Below are 19,473 nucleotides of genomic sequence, written 5' to 3'. Positions count from 1 at the left end.
TGTGTCAGTGTTCTGGTGGGTGGAGCTGAATTTCTTCTCTCTGGAGTGCAAAGAAGTGTCTAGTAACGAGTTATGAGATGTCTATGGTTTTGTAGTAACTTGGGCAGCCTGTATATTGGAGCTCAGGGCTGTGTTCCTGTGTTGCTGGAGAATTTGCATGGTATGTCTTAGAGCAGTTCACTTCTGTGTCTCTCAAATTCCATCTTCTGGAAATGATTGAAAGCTGTGTAGCAGGGCTTTTTTTACATTATTTAGATACCATGTACATGCCAAAGTCCAATGCTGGCTTTACAGAGTGAGGATAAGCACGTTCAAAGAGTAAACCTTTAAACAGAGTTCACTGGCAACAGTTGGAAGTATTTTTGGTAAATTATTTTCTCTATGACTTTACTAAAAGAAAAATAATGCCTCGTGATTTGAGAAGGACTGGGGAAACTGTCTCTACTTCGCTATTGCAGTAGTGAGGGGATGGTAGCCATTTATGAGAAACTGTTGTGATATTATACAGGCTCAGTGTGAATTTATGAAAGGAAATTTTTTCTTCCATTGAACTTATATTCTTAAAGTCATTGTGCATTGTCTTGAGGATTACCTGTCCAGAATGGCCCTTGAGGAGCTTCTGGATAAAGTTGGTGGCCTGGGGAAATTCCAGATACTTCAGATGGCTTTAACTTTTCCTTTTTACATGATAGTAGTCTGTCACTCATTGCTGGAGAACTTCACTGCAGCCGTTCCTGGTCATCGCTGCTGGGTCCACATTCTTGATAATGCCATTGTCTCTGATAATGATACTGGGATCCTCAGCCCTGATGTCCTGCTGAGAATCTCCATCCCACTGGATTCAAACTTCAAGCCAGAGAAATGTCGTCACTTCCTCCATCCCCAGTGGCAGCTCCTTCACCTGAATGGGACCTTCCCCAACATGACTGACCTGGACACGGAGCCCTGTGTGGACGGCTGGGTGTTTGACCACAGTTTGTTCTCCTTCACCATCGTGACTGAGGTAAAGGCCCCATTTGCCTCTTGTCAGCATATGTTCTGGGTGTTTCAGTCAGTTCAGTTCAGTTACTCAGTCGTGTCCGACTCTTTGCGACCCCATGAACTGCAGCATGCCAGGCCTCCCTGTCCATCACCAACTCCCGCAGTCTACCCTGGGTGTTTTAGAAAAAAAGTCTAGGTGTTTAGAAAAACATAAAATAAGTGAGAGGTTGTTGCTGAGCCACGAAAGACCCCGGAGTTCTTGGCCTCCAGAGAAGAATTCAATCCAGGGCCAGAGACGAGGCTTGATCACTCAGAGCTTTTGTGTAATAGAGTTTTATTAAAGTATAAAAGGGATAGAGAAAGCTTCTGACATAGACATCAGAAGGGGGCAGAAAGAGTACCCCCCTGCTAGTCTTTAGCTGGATGTTATATAGTTACTAGCAGTCTGTTAATGAAAGAAAGAAAATGTCTCAAAACTCAGAGAATGGCACTAGGCCCCTCACCCACAAGATGCATTTTGAGATAATCTTGGCACCAGGTGAGTCATCCTGGGCCATAAAATAATTGACTTGAATCTTGAAGAAAGGCAGATTAGATTATACAAAAAGTTTCGTTTACATAGACTAGGAGAACAATGTCTGAATATAACATGGGTTTGAGTATAACATACTGGTTTGTCAAGTTGATTCTGAGCCTAAATCTGAGCTTTTAGGCGGAACCGACTGGAAGATAGAGTCCAGGGTAAATGCATAGTACATTAACATAGCTTAAGACAAACATTTCCATAAGAAAAATGCATTGGTTAGCTCAAGATTTGAGAAAAGTTAAGTTCAGGTGGAACCAGGTGTCATTATGGCAACACAGTATTTTAAGAGAAACCTCTTTTTAAATTTGTATGGAGAAGGGGAAAAAATATATCACTAGTTTGTTTCCTCCTGCCCCTTAAGAGAGAGATTAAAAAAAAAAAAATGTCTGACACTTGAAGCCTATTTCCTCTGTTTGGAGACCCCTGGCCTTCCTGCCTGTTACCCTCTCATAAGCATGGCTCAAATCTTCAGTTACTGAGTAGATAGTAACTTTCCTTCAATCTTTCAGCAAATGGTGATTATCTTTTTAACTGCCAAGCATTTACATTTCAATGGACACCAGTGAAATCAACCAACTAGGCATGAATTTTAGTACTGAAGAACTTTAAACCAAGTGTGAAGATAGATGATCAGACAAGGAAGTACCTGATACAATGTGTGAAAAATTATTCTTAGTCACTTGTTCTCAGCCTAGTTGCAAATTGGAAATATTTGCATTAATTAAAAAAATACTTGGGCTACTTGTCAGGGAAACAAATCAGAGTGTATTTCACTCTAAGTGCAAAATTCAGGCATCAGTATGAATTTTGGCTGCTGCTGCTACTGCTGAGTCGCTTCAGTCGTGTCCGACTCTGTGCGACCCCATAGACGGCAGCCCATTAGGCTCCTCTGTCCCCGGGATTCTCCAGGCAAGAATACTGGAGTAGGTTGCCATTTCCTTCTCCAATGCATGAAAGTGAAAGTGAAGTCACTCAGTCGTGCCCGACTCTTAGCGACCCCATGGACTGGAGCCTACCAGGCTCCTCCGTCCATGGGATTTTCCAGGCAAGAGTACTGGAGTGGGGTGCCATTGCCTTCTCCATGAATTTTGGCACCAGGTGCCAAAACCCTGGTGGCAAACCGCCCCCCCAACCCCAGTGTTTACAATGTGTGGCAAGGTTTGAGAACCACTGAGGTATGCTGTGCTAAGTGAATAGAAAGATTGATCTTGATGTAATCTAGAAGATTTAGTTGACAATTTCCAGAGAAAACCGTGCTTAAGTGACTTGAATGATACAGATGAGTAAATGTGGTAAAGGAAACCAGAGAGTGTGTTCACTGAGGGCTATCAGAGTGTTGATTACTGAGGGATTATAAGATTCTGTGGGACACCTCAGGGCTTCCCAGATGGTGCAGTGGTAAAGAATCTGCCTACCAATGCAGAAGATACAAGAGATGCAAGTTCAATCCCTGGGTCAGGGAGATCCCCTTGAGTAGGAAATGGCTAACCCACTCCAGTATTCTTGCCTGGAAAATTCCCCCAGATGAGCCTGGCTGGCTACAGTCCATGGGGTTGCTCAGTCCATGACTGAGCATGCAAGCATGTGAAGCTCCTCTGGGCTGATTTGCTTCTCTTCCAGTGGGACCTAGTATGTGATCATCAGTCACAGAAATCAATGGTTCAATCCCTATTCATGGCTGGAATGCTGGTGGGAAGCTTCATATATGGCCATCTCTCAGACAGGTGAGTTTCTCCAGATCACTGCTGCCCACAGTTTATGACAGCTTCATAAAGAAATCTTTATGAACTCCTCGCATATCCAATTTACACTGTGCTGGGTAGCCTTGGTTCCCAGGGAGCTGTAGATGGAAATTTAGGATAAGCTCATTGTGATGATGTCATTTTGTTGCCACAGATCTCTGTGTATTGGACACAGAAATGTCATCTCCACAAGATCTGGGGGATATTTCAGAACAGTGTTTAGAGGGGAGGTATCATAATACTTCATCTAGAAATATGAGGAAGAGTTACTTATCGGAAGCAAGAGGAAGTTGCTTCAAGACAGGAGTTTCAGCCTATTTCAAGACACAGATATAAAGAACAGCATTTCCGCCTTTGCCGTGGCTTCTGTGTTAAGTTCCCACTGGAATCAGTGAGCCAAAATCTTGTGGGTTCCCACCTTGATTGTTGTGCCTCACATGCACATGTGTGTGCTAAGTTGCTTCAGTCGTGTCTGACTGTGTGTGACCCTGTGGACTGTAGCCCACCAGGCTCCTCTGCCCATGGGATTCTCCAGGCAAGAATACTGAAGTGGGTTTGCCATTTTCTCCTCTAGGGGATTTTCCCAACCCAGGGATCGAAGTGGTGTCTCTTAAGTCTCCTGCATTGGCAGGCAGGTTCCCAGGTGCCACCTGGGAAGTTGTGCCTTGCATGCCTCATGTTTCTCACTGTAATTAGAAGGCATTTCTAGAAAACTTGGGTGCTTAGTGAAGTGGCCCTGAATTGCATTAAGAAATAATTGTGGTTATAATTTGGCCATTTGATCTCATGAAAAGGCTCTTTAGAGGTAATATTTGAAATCATATAAGGAAATTAATCTATAGACCTCAAGTGTCATAATTTCTGGTATGAGTGTTTTGGCTAATCCTGTGCCTGGCACTGTCCATCCTGAAGTAAGAGACAACCACGGCAGCTAGATACTCAAGTCTTTCATAGGTGGAATGGGAGACTCTAAGTAACCTTTATCCCCTACCTATAAGCCTAACATATTTAACCTTCTAGTGAAAATTGTGAATGCTGAATGTATCACCCTGAATGTAATTTGTAAACTATATCAGAGTATTCATGTTGACCAGTCTTATGACTGAACACTTTATAATGATTTGTGATAAAATGCTAATTGATCAGTTTTAGACACACATAGGGTAATAGGTTTTTTTCATTTTCTCTGAATAAATGGGATTATGACAGATGTCGAGAATAGAAAATTTGGTGAAGAAAAGGGAGATTTATAACTAACCTAAAGATTTTGAACTAAACATAGGCAAAAAGCTTCTTATAGCTAAGAAGAAGCATTATAGATTGACATAATCCCCAATTCTTTATTTTACTTTCATTGACTGTGCTTTTGTGGCCAAGGTCAATGTCCAGAATACTTCTTCATAGCAAAGCAAATGATCAACAAAAAGAAATGGAAACCTACAGAATGGGAAAAATATTTGCTAGCCTCATATCTGATAGATTTAATATCCAAAACATACAGGGGACTGCTGCAACTGATAGAAAAAACTCACAAATAACCTACTCAAAAATGGCAAAGGAATTCAATAGGTATTCCTCCATAGAAGACATGGAAATTGTTAACAGGAATATGAAAATGTGCTTAATTGCACTAATTATCAAGGAACTACAAGTCAAAACCACAATTATATATACCTTCATGCCTGTTTGGGTAGCTATTATATAAAAAAGTCATTGTTAAGACTGATGTCAGGGAGTTTTTCCTAGGATTTTTAGTGTTTCAGGGCTAATGTTTAAGTCTTTAACCCATTTTGAGTGAATTTTTTTTTGAATATTGTCAGTAGAGTGCAAATTCATACTCCTGCATGTTATCATTTCATTTTCCCAACATTATTATTGAAAACTTTTATTGTCCCCTCTTTAATATTATTGGTTTTTTTTTTTTTATCAAATAATATGTATCAAGGGTTAATTTCTTGAATCTTGGTTCTTTCTGTTGGTTTATGCATCTTTCTTAATGTCAGTACCATACCATTTTGATACCTATTGTTTTGTAGTATAGTTTGAAATCAGAAAGCAGGATGTTTCTACATTGGTTCTTTGTCAGGATTGACTTTGCTTTTGGGGGTCATTTGTGATTTCATATAGATTTTAGGATAGTTTTTTTCTATTTCTGTGAAAAATGTCATTGGAATTTTAATAAGGATGGCATAATTGTAGATGGGGCTTCCTTTGTAGCTCAGTTGGTAAAGAATCTACCTGCAGTGCAGGAGACCCAGTTTTGACTCCTGAATTGGAATCCTAGAGAAGGAAATGGCAATCCACTCCAGTATTCTTGCCTGGAGAATCCCATGGACAGAGGAGCTTGGAGGGCTACGGTTGGTGGGGTTGCAAGAATCAGACACAACTTAGCGACTAAACAACTACCAACCAATCTATAGATGGCTTTGCATAGTATGTGCATTTTGACAATACTAATTTTCCAGTCCATGAGTATGGGTTATCTTTCCATTTATTTGTATCGTCTTCAAGTTCTTTCATCAAAGTCTTGTTTTGAGTGTCCAGATCTATATCATCTCCTTGGTTAAATTTATTGTTGTTGTTCAGTCGCTCAGTCATGTCTGACTCTTTGCAACCCCATGGACTGCAGCACACCAGGCTTCCCTGTCCATCACCAACTCCCAGAGCTTGCTCAAACTCATGTCCATTGAGTCAGTGATGCCATCCAACCATCTCATCCTCTGTCATCCCCTTGTCCTCCTGTCTTCAATCTTTCCCAGCATCAGGGTCTTTTCCAATAAGTCAGCTCTTTGCATCAGGTGGCCAAATTAATATATGACTTTATCTACTTGTTTTAAGGGCCTCCAAGATGGCTCAGCAGTAAAGAATCCGCCTGCCAATGCAGGAGGTGCAGGAGAGGTGGGTTCAGTCCCTGAGTTGAGAAGATCCCCTGGAGCAGGAAATGGCAACCCACTCCTGGGAAAAATTTTTACCTGGGAAATTCCATGGACAGAGGAGCCTGGTGGGCTACAGTCCATGGTGTTGCAAAGAGTTGGACACGACTGTGGAAACAGTGTCAGACTTTATTTTTTGGGGCTCCAAAATCACTGCAGATGGTGATTGCAGCCATGAAATTAAAGGACACTTACTCCTTGGAAGGAAAGTTATGACCAACCCAGATAGCATATTAAAAAGCAGAGACATTACTTTGCCAACAAAGGTCCGTCTAGTCAAGGCTATGGTTTTTCCAGGGGTCATGTATGGTTGTGAGAGTTGGACTGTGAAGAAAGCTGAGTGCTGAAGAATTGATGCTTTTGAACTGTGGTGTTGGAGAAGACTCTTGAGAGTCCCTTGGACTGCAAGGAGATCCAACAAGTCCATCCTAAATTAGGAGATCAGTCCTGGGTGTTCATTGAAAGGACTGATGCTGAAGCTGAAACTCCAATACTTTGGCCACCTGATGCGAAGAGTTGACTCATTGGAAAAGACTCTGATGCTGGGAGGGATTGGGGGCAGGAGGAGAAGGGGATGGCGGAGGATGAGATGGCTGGATGACATTACCAACTCAATGGGCATGAGTTTGAGCAAACTCTGGGAGATAGCGACGGATAAGGAAACCTGACAAGCTGCAGTCCACGGGGTCACAAAGAGTAGGACATGATTGAGAGACTGAACAACAAGTCCTCCTACCAGCCATGGGGGACTGTTTCCTTCACATATGCCCCAGGACTGGGACTCCCAATCTGTGGCCTGACCTGCTCAGTCCCCAGGGTAGGTGTCCTCCTATGTAATCTCACTTTTCCTCTGAGTCCTCTCCCAGGAGTGCAAGTCCGGACCTGATTGTGTTTCTTTCCTTCCTATCTGATTACATGTGTATCTTACATCCTTGGTTTACGTAAGTCATTCTGCCAGTTTCCGGTTAGTTTCAGTGAGAATTTTTCCATATATAGATTTTTTTTTTAATTAAAAAAATTTTTTTGGCTGTGTTGTGTCTTCGTTGCTGCATGCGGGCTTTCTCTAGTTGCGGTGAGTGGGGGCTACTCTTTATTGTGGTGCTCAGGCTTCTCATCGCAGTGACTTCCCTTGTTGCAGAGCACAGGCTCTAGGCCCATGGGCTTCAGTAGCTGTGGCGCATGAGCTTAGTTGCTCCATGGCATGTGGAATCTTCCCAGACTAGGTAGGGATCGAACCCTTGTCCTCCTGCACCGGCAGGTGGATTCTTATCCACTGCACCACCAAGGAAGTCTGTAGATGTATTTATGTGTTAATGGGGGAAGGTAAACTCCATATCCTTTTACTGCATCATCCAGACCTTTTCCCAGGGTTATGGTGGTCTTATATTCTGCTTTCCCCTGGAGAAGGGAATGGCTACCCACTTCAGTATTCCTGCCTGGAGAATTCCATGACCAGAGAGCCTCATGGGCTTCAGTCTATGGGGTCGCAAAGAGTCTAACACAACTGAGTGACTAACACTTTCACTTCATATTCTGTTCTAAAGCACATTGCTTGAGGCTTATAAATTCAGATTCAACAAAGACTGACCCTTAAATAAACCTTCAACAACTTTGAGTATTGATCCACTGATCTTCTGCATCAGTTTAACCTTGCCTGTCTGGTCCTAGAGACCCAAGTACACTTTTAGCTCTCTTGTGTTCTGGACGCTGTACAGACTCTCTACCATGCTAAATACATATGTTAGTACAATGGGAGCTTGTAGTATATTACAGTTTCCAACACTGTAATTTATTTTATATGAAATATCACTTGGTGTCAAAGTCCAAGTGATTAGAGGATAAAGTTTTGGTATTCTTAGTGTATATTGCAGACAAGGAGTACTACTTTGAGGAGATCTCCACTGTTGATTTAGCTTCTGAGTTTTCAAGCTTTCAGGTACAAAGAATCACTTGGAATCTAGAAAGATAGTACTGATGAACCTATTTGCAGGATAGCAATGGAGACACAGACAGAGAATGGACTGTGGACACAGTGAAGGAAGGAACAGGTGGGACGAATTGAGAGAGTAGCCTGAAAACATATATATTACCATTTGTAAAATAGAGAACCAGTGGGAATTTGCTGTGTGACACAGAGAGCTCAACCCAGTGCTCTGTGACAACCTAGAGGGGTGGGATGGGGTGGGAGATGGGAGGGAGGTTCAAGAGGGAGGGGACATATGTATGACGGTGGCTGATTCATGCTGATGTATGGCAGAAACCAGCACAGTATTGTAAAGCAATGATCTCCCAATAAACAATGTAAAAAATTAGTAAAATAAAAAACCAAATCATAAAAAAGGACAAAACCATTATGAACATTAAAAAAAATTCTCTAAATTTCAGAGTAGGCTTTATTTTTACCGCAGGTTGCTATTGCTCTCACAATCTAATCTGCCTCTCTGTTTCTTAGGTTTGGGCGCAAATTGATTCTTAGGTGCTGTTTGCTCCAGCTCGCCATCTCTGGGATCTGTGCAGCCTTTGCTCCCACCTTCCTCATTTACTGCTTGCTACGCTTCTGGTCAGGCTGTTCTGCTGTGGCCATTGTGTCAAATAACAGTATGCTCAGTAAGTCGACAGTTTTAGTCTTTTCCATTTTCCAAGTCTGGAAATTGGCCTTGAAATTTCACACTTACCTGACAATAATATCCCAATTGGATTTTCTTTCAGTTGTAGCGTGGGTAAGGGCCCAGTCAAAAGCCACGGTAATAACACTGATAGCTTGTGCCCTTAGTATTGGACAGATGATGCTGGGAGGACTGGCTTTTGTCTTTCGAGAGTGGTGCACCCTGCAGCTGGTGGTGTCTGTACCTTTCTTTGTCTTCTTTCTCTCCTCAAGAGAGAGAGCCTTCTCTCTCACTCTCTTATGGGAACCTGGGATGAAAATGCATATTGTATCTAAATATATTCATTTTTTAATTCCTTAGACCCTTTTTTATTGTTTGAACTTAAAAACCCTTGTCTATCATCTGTTACTCTGTGCAATTTGTGAAATAGAACATTGACTAACCGTGACCCTTCTCCTGGGAGTTCTCGGTATTTTCTGCCGTCTTTCTTCATAGTCTTACTTAGTATAGTGGTTGGAGGGTTATTCTGACATGATTTTTGTTAATATAAAATATAGACTCAGATATTTTGAAAAGAAGTAACTTTAATTCTTTTTTTTTGATTTTGGAATGAACCTGGTTATGGTAAAATTTTCCATGATTTTCATTTTTGTAGGTGAATTGAATAAAGGGAAGACGCAACAACTTTATTCATAGAATAATCTGACAAAATAGCCATGTTCTTTCTCCAGTACTAATAATTGGCATGCAGGTTGGGTGACTTACATCCTGTGTTCACCAGTTCCTTAAATAATTTTAGCAAACATTTATTTATGGATAACTTGGTCCCCACACTTAAAATCAGTCTAGGGAGAATTAAATTTAGGAGATCACAGAGAGATGACTACAGATTTTATATAGAGATATGAGTTCAGGGAGAAAGGGAATGTGATCCATGTCAGACTCATTTTTTTTTTAATGATGCAATTTTATTTATTTACTATTTTTAAACTTTTTAGTTTGTATTGAGGAATAGCAAATTAACAAACAATGTTGTGATAGTTTCAGGTGAACAGTGAAGGAACTCAGCCATACATATCAATTTTCTCCCAAACTCCCCTCCCATCCAGGCTGTCACATAACATTGAGCAGAGTTCTTTGTGCTATACAGACTCATTTGTTGTGTTATTCCATATTCAAAACAACCCTACAAGGAAGCTGACAGTGCTGTTCCATTTTATTGATGAGAAAACTGAGGCAGATATAAAGAAGTAGTTATTAATTGGTATTAGTAATTGGGTTATTAGTTATCAACATAACTGGTAGTGTCAGGAGTACCTGCAATCACTGTTAGGCTTTACGCTGACATATTTGGGGCTTCTTTTCAAAAAGAATGTATACTGTAAATATATATAACATGCACAAAGTTGCTAGATCCCATGCCAGGGTTTGGAAGGAAATTATGCATATCAGGGATAAACTTAAACTTCATAAGTTTTCTGTAAATTCTCCTGATGAGTGAGCAGAGGCAATTTAACTCCAAGTCTGTGTCCCTTACTAGTACTACAAGTTTCAAGTGCACTGCAGTCACTCTCATTTCCTCCTAGTATTTGTGAAATAGATCTGGAATTTCTATTCCTAAACCAACAAGTGAAGCGGTGGATTTTGGACAGAAGGCAAAATGCATCTGTTGTCAATAATCATATGACATATAACAAGAGAGAGCTGACTGCACTTGTGACTGCACCTTTCATCAGGTGGCTGGTGGAATCTGCTCGGTGGCTGATTATCACCAATAAACCAGATGAGGGCTTAAAGGGACTTCGAATAGTTGCACACAGAAATGGAATGAAGAATGCTGAAGCAACCCTGAACATGGAGGTGAGCAGGGAAGAGGAGGTGGTTATTGGGTTGGAGGGAAGGAATAAACTGATACTTGCCTTCTCCTTATTGAGATACACAAACCCTTTTCTAACAAGGACGGCTAGTTGAGAATGCAAGCTCAGTTCCCTGGCCTTTCATGGCCATCTCATGAAAAGAAGCTTTGCCCACTGTACAACTAATTCCTTTAGTTCACTTCCTGTAGGCTGTGTACTATAGTGGATGCCCTGCCCTCCTCCATGGCCTCATTTTCAAATTTTCATTGTTCAAATTCAAAATTTCAATGTTCATTAATTTCCTGGAGTCTCCCTTAACTCCCTACATCCTCCTTCGTATCACATTCACACCCATGATTACATATGCAATACGCTACACTACGAAGAAAGGGAGCATATCTCTTCTATCCTATTGGTTGCCAATGCTCATCACAATACCTGGCACTATATTGGCAAGTGATTCGTGTTTGTTGTTGCTAAAGGGTTTGAGAGCAACCATGCAGGAGCAGCTGGAGGCAGCACAGACCAAAACAACTGTGTTTGACTTGTTCCGTACACCCAACCTGCGTAAAAGGATCTGTCTCCTGTCATTTGCGAGGTGGGCTTCACACAGCACATGATGGTGTTCAAAGAGAGGGGACATAAATCTGTTTATTTCAAAGGTTATAGCACTGTTGTGAGAAGGAGGCAGTGATTTGGGGATAAAAGGTGAAGAAAACACACCAAGTAATTGCTATTTTTGGAGGTAGTTGAAGGATTATGAAAGACTCACACGAAACTCATAATAAAATGAAGAGTTAGAAAAATAGACAAATGGGATGTGATTAAACTTACAAGTTTTGCATTGCAAAGGAAACTATAAATAAAATGAAAAGACAGCCTACAGAATAGAAGAAAATATTTGCAAATGATATAACAACAGGGGACTAATTTTCAAAATAGACAAATAACTTTTACACCTTAATATAAAAAAAAATCCAATTGAAAAATGAGCAAAAGATTTAAATATATCGTTTTCCAAAGAAGACACATAGATAGCCAACAGCCACATTAAAAGATGCTCAACTTTGCTAATTATTATAGAAATGCAAACCAAAGCTACAATGAGGTATTGCCTCACACAAGCCATAATGTTCATCATCAAAAAGTCTACAAATAATAAATGCTGGAGAGGGTGTGGAGAAAAGGGAAACCTTCTACACTGTTGATGGGATTATAAATTGGTGCAGACACTATAGAGAACAGTATGGAGGCTACTTAAAAAACTGAAGGTAGAGTTATCATAGGATCTAGCAATCTCACTCCTGGGCATGTATCCAAACAAAGCTCTAAAGATACATGCATCCCAAAGTTCATGGTGGCACTACTTATAATAATTAAGACATGGAAGCAACCTAAGTGTCCATCGACAAATGGATAGAGATGATGTGGTATGTGTGTGTACATATTTCTAGCAACGTGGATGGACCTAGAGATTACCACACTAAGTAAAGTAAGTCAAAGACAAGCATCATGATGTCACTTATTTGACAAATCTAAAAAACTGATACATATGAACTCATTTACAAAACAAAAAATAGACTCACAAGCATAGAAAACAAATGTATGGTTATCAAAGGGGAAAGGTATGGGGAGGGGTAAATTAGGAGTTTGAGATTAACACATACACACTGCTACATATAACATAGATAATCAACAATGACCTACTGTATAGCACAAGGAACTCTACTCAATAATCTGTATTTAACCTATAATGGAATATCAGACTCTTTTGAGACCCCATGAACTGTAGCCCCCTAGGCTCCTCTGTCCATGGGATTTCACAGGCAAGAGTACTGGAATGGGTTGCCATTTCCTCCTCTAGGGGATCTTTCCAACCCAGGGCTTGAACCCATGTGTCTTGTGTCTTCTGCATTGCCTAGAGGATTCTTTTACCACTTATATATTATCATGTAATTATTTATGTTAACTTTAAAATTATGACCTTAAAAGGAGGAATTATACAAATCAGACTGTCTTTTTTTTCAACCTTGACCATTGGCTGCCTGGGTCAACATAATCAACTGCAGCACTGGGCTCTAATCTCATGGCTTGTGTTTCTCCTCTTTTGTTCATTACAGATTTGCAAACACAGTACCCTATTTTGGCATCTTTATGAATCTACAGCACTTTGGGAGCAATATATTCCTGTTCCAGGTCATCTTTGGAGCTCTCACTATCTCAGCTCGATGTTTTGCACTCCTAGTACTGAATCACATGGGCCGTCGACTAACCCAGATGCTTCTCATGTTCCTTGTGGGACTTTTCATTTTGGCCAACATGTTTGTGCCCCAAGGTGAGAGAATACTGGAATTTGGGGAAAGGGAAGTGTCTTTTTCATGTCCTTTAAGGATTGCATTAGCCCTACTTATCCAAAGCTAGGAATAAAGAGAAGCCCCAATATTGGCTTACTAAGTATTCCAACAAACATTAGAAGTCCTGCTACTAGGTTGTTGGGAAAAAGAGCCAAAGGTCCATAAGGGTAGCTTTGGCATATCTTCACCTTCCTCACATTTTGGAAGTATCTGGAAACCGGCACCATTTATTCTGAACAGTTCCTCTAGGAGAGCATTTGTTCACCTGCGCTTCACCCATTTGGGACTTCCCAGGTGGCGCTAGTGGTAAACAAAACAAAACAAAACAAAACAAAAAACACCCCAAAAAACCCGCCTGTCAGTGTGGGAGACAAAGGAGATGCAGGTTCGATCCCTCGTTTGGGAAGATCCCCTGGAGGAGAGCATGCCAACCCACTCCAGTATTCTTGCCTGGAGAATCTTCCTGGAATGAGGAGCCTGGTGGGCTACAGTCCACAGGGTTGCAAAAAGTGGAACGTGACTGAAGTGACATAGGACATTGCCCGCTCTCACTTTTAAAAACAAGCATGGAGGGGTGAGGCCTTGCAATTATATCCCAGGTGAGGACATAGAATGGTCACTCCCCTGTCAGGGCTCTTCATTACCAACTTTGATGACTGGTCTAGTTCCTCACCTCTATGTTCCGCGTGTGAGTGTGATGTTAAGTCATCATGACTACAGCTCTTGCTTATAAGAGTCTCCCAGGTAATGAAAAAAATTCCTCTTTAAAAAAAAAAAAAGTGAATGTCTGTACAGTTGGAACTAGGATTTAAGATTTAAATTCTTGTCCATTTCCTGTTAGATTAACTTTATAAGTTAACAAAATGATGCTATGTAACGATTTGTGGTTGTTTAGTTGCTAAGTCATGTCTGACAGTTTGCAAACCCTTGGACTGTAGCCCTCCAGGCCCCTCTGTCGGTGGGATTTCCCAAGCAAGAATACTGGAGGGGGTTGCCATTTCCTTCTCTAGGGGATCTTCCTGACTCAGGGATTGAACTCAAGTCTCCCGAATCACAGGTGGATTCCTTACCGCTGAGCCACTAGGGAAGCCTATGTAACAATTAGGAGAACCTTAGTGGGCACAATGATTCACATTGCACAATGCAGGAATGTGCTTCACAGCCTTAGAGATGAGTGGACTTTGCTCCTCAGAATATCATTAGTAATGCCTGATTACTCTCTTACAAGAGAGTTCTGTCCAATATACAATGCTATAATTAGATTTCCTTTCATAGTGTGTAGAATACAGATTCCCTGAACATTTTTTCATTTGTTCCCAAATTCTGAAATTTTTTTCCCCACCAAATAGAAGTTTCCATTCTTGGTTCCTCGTGTCTAACATTGATGTAGATCTGGCTTCTCTTCAGCCTGTCCACTAACAGCAGTCCTGTTTTATTACTCCCTGGTGTCATACTTACCCCATGTCAATGCTGCATCTGCTCTAGGTTGACTGAGTCTTTTAGGTTTACCTGGAACTTCCCCTTTCCCCCCTTTTTTAATGAAAATCCCACACTGCTAAGACCTCCTAATTCCAGGAAAACCAGGAAATCCTGCACTTGAATTGGAAGGTCTTCCAGGTTAGAGCTGAGTCTTAGACTCAGCAATCATCCACATGACAGTTCTACCTTCTACAATAAGGATATAGTGAGCACTGGACAGAATAAGTAAAAGCAAATTTCCACCAGACTCACCTTTTCTTCTGATTCGTTGGCAAATCTCAGCTATGCACAGAGAGTTGCTATAATTAATTCAGATAGTTTCATGTACTTTTAACCACCTATGTTGATAATGTTATATTTCTCACGTTGTTAGCTGTTCTATGCTCCCTGCCATTGTACAGTTTTCTATAATATATTTAAAAAATGCAATTAACCTATAAGGCTGTTTTTTTTTTTCTGACTAAATTTGGTGGATGCTGATTCCTTCAATGCAGATTTCTTAGTCTCCCTGCTCTTTGTTTCTCCAGAAATGCAGACCCTACGTTTGACTTTGGCAAGTGTGGGAATGGGCTGTGTTGCTGCTGCTGTCTCCAGTAATTCTGTCCATAACTCTGAACTCATGCCCACTCTCCTCAGGTAAAATACTTTGTGGATGCTCTGCCAGGGCCCCAAATAGGGCTTTCCCAGGTAATTGATCAGGAGTAATCAAGATAAGGGAGAAGGCGATGGCACCCCACTCCAGCACTCTTGCCTGGAAAATCCCATGGACGGAGGAGCCTGCTAGGCTGCGGTCCATGGGGCCGCTGAGAGTCGGACATGACTGAGCGACTTCACTTTCACTTTTCACTTTCATGCATTGGAGAAGGAAATGGCAACCCACTCCAGTGTTCTTGCCTGGAGAATCCCAGGGACAGGGGAGCCGGGTGGGCTGCCGTCTATGGGGTTGCACAGAGTCAGACACGACTGAAGTGACTTAGCATAGCATACTTAGCATAGCAATCAAGATAAGATCTGTTAACTAGAAAGCATTTATTTGTAATCATAATAGTAACAATATATTAACAACAGTTACCCAAAGTTTATTGAAGAAATGGACGGCATGCCGTGTACTGTGTTAAGCAGTACTTCAGTGTCTGTCTCATTAATCTTTTGGACCACTTGTCATGGTAGTTGCAATGCATTAACGTACTGTTTAAAATGATGAAAAAGGGGTTTTAACACACTTTGATCTTGACAAAGCTAGAATCACAGAACAGATCTCAAAAACAAATATCTTTCATCAAACTCATGTATGTAATAACTGTGTTTTATGTCTTCCATTACAATGTCAAAGTGGGCTTCTCTGGTGGCTCAGCTGTAAAGAATCTGCCTGCAGTGCAAGAAGTGCAGAAGATGCGAGTTTGATCCCTGAGTCAGGAAGATCCCCTGGAGGAGGACATGGCAACCCACTCCAACATTCTTGCCTGGAGAATCTCCTGAACAGAGAAGCCTGGCAGGCTACAGACCCTAGGGTTGCAAAGAGTCGGACACAACTGAAGCAACTTAACATGCATAATGTCAAAGTAGTAGATTATAAATTACATGTATGGGATTTTTTTTACTGAATTATTATGCATTTTCCTCTTTTACCCTTCAGAGCAAAAGCTTCAGGATTAAATATGATGGCTAGTAGGTGTGGGGCAGCACTGGCTCCCCTGCTGATGACTGTAGTGGTGTATCTACCCACTCTGCCCTGGATCATCTATGGAGTGTGTCTTATCCTTGCTGGTCTTCTCATCCTTCTTCTACCCGAAACCAGAAATATGCCTCTGCTTGACACCATCCAGGATGTGGAAAATAAGTAACTTTCTACCACCCCCTGGGAGGGACTGTGTGTTTTGGATCTGTGGGTGAGAAAGGCAACATACCGAGTAGGTCCCTCAGATCACTGGGGAGGCTGAGCCTTGCCTGGGATCCTCCCATCTTGAGCCATTGCCTTCATGAATGGCAATATCATTTCTATCCACTGTGAGGTCCAGTCTAGACTGCAGAGATCCTCTCTGCCCTGTTCTCAATGGTAGCTTTAGTGCTGAAGAGACAATAATTAGCTCTATTGTGAGGGAACATCCTACCTGCCCTCACGAGAGACACACATTTCTGATGGTGTTTCATGGTCCTCAGATCCATAAGTGTTAACGTCTCTCTTTGAAAATATATTAGAGAGATAAATCTTGTGTTGGTGCCTGTAAGATTAGGCAATTTTGCTGCCATAAATAATGAAAATATTGAGGATAGGGAAAATAAGAAACTGGTAAAAGATACTTTTAATTTAATTTAATTTTTTAACTTTACTTTTTAAAAAATAAAAATGGTATATTAGTCACCTAGAGCTTTCATAATAAAATTCCACAAACTGAGTTACTTAACAGACATTTATTATCGCATGGCTCTGGAGCCTGGAATTCTGAGCTCAAGTTGTTGGCAGGGCCATGCTTCCTCTGAAACCTCTAGGGATGATCTGTTCCAGGTCTCTCCTGGCTTCTGGTATTAATAGTCCCTTGGCTTGTGGCAGCATATTTCAATCTACACATGGATCTCCCTGGCACGCCTGCCTGTCTTAATGTTCCTTTTACATAAGGACACTATCCTATTGGATAAGTAACCAATCTTACTCCAATATGACCTCATCTTAATCATATTGACAACAGTCCTGTTTCACATTTGGAAATCTTCCTAAGATTCTGAGTGTTAAATACTGAGATACTTCAATATATGAAATTTTAGGATGGATGCAATTAAATACATAACATATGGGAAATCCCTTAAGATTTTCAATCCACTTCTTGATTTTGCAAAGGTGTCATTGGCCAAAGATTTAAAGAGACCAAGTGAGAGCAGCAACTTTTAAAACTGTTTTCTTGGGTCTGCAGAGTCCACACAGCCTTTTCCAGCATGAGTGTCAATCCCGTATATTTTACTGAATCTAAAAAAGATGATGTGAGAGGATCAGTTTGTGCATGGAGAGCACACAGACTTATTTTTTTTTCTTGTTTTTATTTGCTGATTGGTTGGTTGATTGGTTGTTTCTGTTTTGCTTTTCCAGCAAAAAACTCTCAAGGGAAGTAAATGAAAAAGATTGCTACATAAAAGTGACAAAATTTTAAGGTGCTTTCATAAGCTGACTGGTAAGGAAAAGAAAAATATGAAGAAAAAAAAATGGGGGTTTTCCTTTATATATAGAAACTAGCAAGAAAATATACTAGAAAAATGAATCTCATTTACAATTATGGCATTACTTTGCACATAAACACATAACTTGAGGGAACATGTAACCCTTGCACAATCTAATATTTTGAGGCAGTAGTTTGAAAAAGTTTTGAACTTACCAATAAATTATTAACAGGGAAAACGATTCAGAAATAGAGGAATGTCATGTAATTAGGACGTGGCTGGTTGATGTATACAAGTAGAATAATTGAAAACATTGCCTGAATAATCACGCAAAAAATCCTATTATTTTATGCCTGTTGTGCTCTTATGTACCCTCTTTACCTGAGAAAATATTTTCAGAGTAATTAATGAACTCTTCAAAATTAGTACCCCTCTTTCCCAATAAAAATTAAAACGTACAAAACTCCTGAACAAGTGAAAATATATCAAACTATGTAGCAGAAGAAGGCAGAGTTGGTAACCGGGACTAACTTTGGTTGAGACCACTTTCCATGGCGAGTCCAGTAATGTGACCTAGTGTTCTGCAGTTAAAGTACCAAGCAACTTAGAAGGATGATTGAAGACGACAGTGCTCACGTCCGAACCCCTACTCCTCCAAGCAAGGAGAAAACTTGTTCAGATGGAATTAGTATGAAATGGGATAATATGGGGCTTCCCAGAAATGGCAACCCACTCCAGTGTTCTTGCCTGGAGAATCCCAGGGATGGGGGAGCCTGGTGGGCTTCCGTCTATGAGGTCGCATAGAGTCGTACACGACTGAAGCGACTTAGCAGCAGCAGCAGGTGGCGCTAGTGGTAAAGAAACTGCCTGCCACTTCAAGAGACGTAAGAACCACGGTTCGATCCCTGTGTTGGGAAGATCCCCTGGAGGAGGGTGTGGCAACCCGCTCCAGTATTCTTGCCTGGGAAATAATATGGACAGAGGAACCTGGTGGGCTATAGTCCATAGGGTCGCGAAGAGTCGGACATGACTGAAGTGACTTGGCACACACAGCATGGGACTTCATATTACCATTTTAACAAATTCCTTCATGTAAAGACGTTATAGATACCACTTTTCCTCCCACTTGCCCCACTTTCTTTTTCTTCAGAACACTCATCACAACTCAACATTTGGACATAAGATATATGTCAAAATAGGAGCTAAAATATTTACTCAAAGAATCAACTAAGAACATAAGCAATTACAGATTTGATTATACTTGAGGCTGAGAATAGATTGATCATGTTTTCTAAACTGATCAGGTTTCTTTCCTTCTTTCATTAATATTTCAAATTATCAATCAGAAAACAAAGTAAGCAAAGCAATATTTAATTTTGACATCTTCATGCATTGAACTCAAACAGATTGTTATGTATGGAGTGGCATATGGTGAATTATAAATAGATTTGCAAAAATCAGTGTAGCAGATGTAAGCCCAAGTTAAAACAAATTTATATACATGTATATATATATATATCTTTATATATGATACTTTGACATCATAAATCATTGGTAAATTGAAAGAGTATATGCTCTTTGGAAATATATTCACTGAAATGATAACAATGGTGACTTTTTTGGAACTTTTTGTTTTGTATTGGGGTATAGCCAATTAACAGTGTTGTGATCATTTTAGGTGAACAGCCAAGGGACTCAGTCATACAAATACATGTATCCATTCTCCCCCAAACCCCCTCCCATCCAGGTGGCCACATAACATTGAGCAGAATTCCATGTGCTATAC

The 19,473-nt window shown here is 40.8% G+C and overlaps 1 protein-coding gene across 3 annotated transcripts; it reads left to right on the top strand.

Annotated features, from left to right (window-relative positions):
• Nucleotides 1–418: 418 nt before the first annotated feature.
• LOC147341990 (solute carrier family 22 member 10-like) lies at nt 419–17,789 on the top strand. 3 transcript variants are annotated; one of them, XM_086384504.1, is made up of 8 exons: nt 419–1,003; nt 3,188–3,291; nt 10,585–10,708; nt 11,187–11,302; nt 12,825–13,039; nt 15,065–15,173; nt 16,174–16,377; nt 17,620–17,789. In XM_086384504.1, exons 1-8 carry the CDS (start codon nt 602–604, stop codon nt 17,678–17,680), a joined length of 1,335 nt encoding a protein of 444 aa, XP_086240630.1. In that variant the 5' UTR covers nt 419–601; the 3' UTR covers nt 17,681–17,789. The 3 variants fall into 3 exon arrangements, with proteins under 3 accessions (XP_086240630.1, XP_086240628.1, XP_086240629.1); XM_086384502.1 differs by lacking the exon at nt 17,620–17,789 and having other exon boundaries at nt 15,871–16,247; XM_086384503.1 differs by lacking the exons at nt 11,187–11,302; nt 16,174–16,377; nt 17,620–17,789 and adding an exon at nt 15,871–16,126.
• Nucleotides 17,790–19,473: the final 1,684 nt, after the last annotated feature.

The sequence above is a fragment of the Bos grunniens genome, chromosome 29, assembly GCF_055505025.1.
Source record: "Bos grunniens cultivar Pamir isolate PY7600 chromosome 29, Bosgru_T2T1.0, whole genome shotgun sequence".
Taxonomy (NCBI): Eukaryota; Metazoa; Chordata; class Mammalia; order Artiodactyla; family Bovidae; genus Bos; species Bos grunniens.
This window is presented reverse-complemented; position numbering and strand designations above follow the sequence as displayed.